The sequence below is a fragment of the Ictalurus punctatus genome, chromosome 2 (assembly GCF_001660625.3).
Source record: "Ictalurus punctatus breed USDA103 chromosome 2, Coco_2.0, whole genome shotgun sequence".
NCBI lineage: Eukaryota > Metazoa > Chordata > Actinopteri > Siluriformes > Ictaluridae > Ictalurus > Ictalurus punctatus.
This window is the reverse complement of record NC_030417.2, coordinates 16,631,480-16,634,010: the sequence shown is the minus strand read 5'-3', so window position 1 is coordinate 16,634,010 and position 2,531 is coordinate 16,631,480. Positions and strand designations below refer to the sequence as shown.

General features: G+C 37.0%; 1 gene segment (V, D, J or C); it reads right to left on the bottom strand.

Moving 5' to 3' along the window:
* Positions 1–1,916: 1,916 nt before the first annotated feature.
* On the bottom strand, positions 1,917–2,531 carry LOC108278052 (immunoglobulin heavy variable 1-69-2-like). The segment is given in 2 exon segments: positions 1,917–2,352; positions 2,436–2,531. Coding segments are annotated over 2 exon segments (351 nt in total).

Sequence of the window (2,531 nt, the reverse complement as noted above, 5' to 3'; positions counted from 1 at the left end):
CTTTATTCATTAGATATCAAGTCCTTTTAGTACACCACTGTGTATCACTGTAGCACCCAGAAGAACATGAAGTTTTCTGATCACTGAACAACACAAACATGCCCAGTCCTTTCAGAAACTATCATTTTTCAGCTGTGTGTCTAATCCAGTTTATCCGACACAAAACTGAATGTAGTTCCAGAAATAATGAAGGTCACAAATCATCACTGTTGTTAAAGCTTTGTGAATGATGATATAATGTATAACATTTAGAGTTATTTATTATTACCTTTGCAGAGTAGTGTAATGAAATATATAATAATACTATGATATTGTTAGCAACAAAGAGCAATTATCTGTCAGTTCTTTAATGTGAGTGAGATGATGGTGAATCACTGCAGTCTGTGAGGAGAGAGAAGCTGAATGTGTATTAATGAGCAGTTAGATGTGGTTTAGTTTATACAGACCTTTACCTAAAATACAACAGAAGCAGCGAAGCTCAGTGACAGATTCAGTAAGGAATAAAACATTTGGGGGCATGCTGTTATAGGAAAATAATCAAGGGCAGGTTGTTGTGACGAATCCTCACTTGAAGCAGTTCTCTGTTACCATCTTAAAGTTAATTATTTTCCTACAGCAGCATGTGCAGAAGTGCTTAATTTCTCTAATAACTCTCGCTTATGTGTTGTGTATTGAAATCAACATCAGGAATTAATAATTAAGAAATGTTTTTATTTTTAATTATTAGTATTATTTTTAAATAGTTATCATTTATGTATCATGTAAAAGCCAGTTATTGTGAGAACTATTTAAATTCAGTTATATGAAAATCAAAATATACATATACAGTAATATATATATATATATATATATATATATATATATATATATATATATATATATATATATATATATATATATATATATATACAGTATCTCACAAAAGTGAGTACACTCCTCACATTTTTGTAAATATTTGATTATATCTTTTCATATGACAACACTGAAGAACAACTGAAGACAACACTGCTAAAATATAAAGTAGTGAAGTAGTGAGTATACAGCTTGTACAACAGTGTAAATTTGCTGTCCGATCAAAATAACTCAACACACAGCCATTAATGTCTAAACCGCTGGCAACAAACGTGAGTACACCCTTAAGTGAAAATTTCCAAATTGGGCCCAAAGTGTCAATATTTTGTGTGGCCACCATTATTTTCCAGCACTGCCTTAACCCTCTTGGGCATGGAGTTCACCAGAGCTTCACAGTTTGCCACTGGAGTCCTCTTCCACTCCTCCATGATGACATCACAGATGGTGGATGGTAGAGACCTTGTGCTCCTCCACCTTCCGTTTGAGAATGCCCCACAGATGCTCAATAGGGTTTAGGTCTGGAGACATGTTTGGCCAGTCCATCACCTTCACCCTCAGCTTCTTTAGCAAGACAGTGGTCATCTTGGAGGTGTTTTTGGGGTCGTTATCATACTAGAATACTGCCCTGTGGCCCAGTCTCCAAAGGGAGGGGATCATGCTCTGCTTCACTATGTCACAGTACATGTTGGCATTCATGGTTCCCTCAATGAACTGTAGCCCACTCCCACCACCATGCTTGACTGTAGGCTGCCACTGTTGGGCCCTTGAGCAAGGCCCTTAACCATCTCTGCTCCAGGAGTGTCGTATCATGGCTGACCCTGCACTCTGATCCCAACTTCCTAACATGCTGGGATATGCGAACAAAAAATTTATTTCACTGTGCTGTAATGTATATGTAATTAATAATGACTAATTCATGTTCATAACATCTGGACTTTACAGAATCTGAATACTGCAGTAAGACTCCATAATAACTGAACATTACAATGTAATATTGATTTGTTTCTGGTTTGTAATATAAACAATTGTAAACAAAATGTAATTGAGCAGTTTATTAACCACAGTAAGAGGGGATTATATTCATCACTTACATAAATGACAACACTAATGATTTGTTCAATAAAATCCTGTGTGAAAAATATGATTGTGGTTTTAGTACAGCTGCTTCCTCAGCTCCAGTCACTGTGGCTTGTCGGGTGCACTAATAAACCGCGGTGTCCTCTGTCCTCAGAGTCTTGGCCTCTAAGTACTGTGTGCTTGCTGGGACGTCTTCGGTCATGGTGAACTGGTTCTTCAAAGTCTCTGCATATATTGCTTCATTATTGGCTGTACTCATCCTACCAATCCATTCCAGAGCTTTCCCTGGTTTCTGTCTGATCCAGTGTATGTTGTAGCTTGTCATTGAATATCCATTTATTTTACATGAGATCTTCACAGTTTCTCCAGGTCTCTTTACCACAGCAGGAGACTGGTCCAGTCTGATCTCAGCACTGCAAAAACCTGCCAGATAAAACAATCAAAAATAATTATCACTGGACTAAATCATACACTCAGTGGTAAACATATAAAGACGTCTCAGATACCTCGTGTTAACATGAGTATAAAAATGCACTGCTGAAAGACTGTTAGCCCCATAATCAAACTCTGTGATGTTTAGATGTTCTGTAATTCAGTTTGAT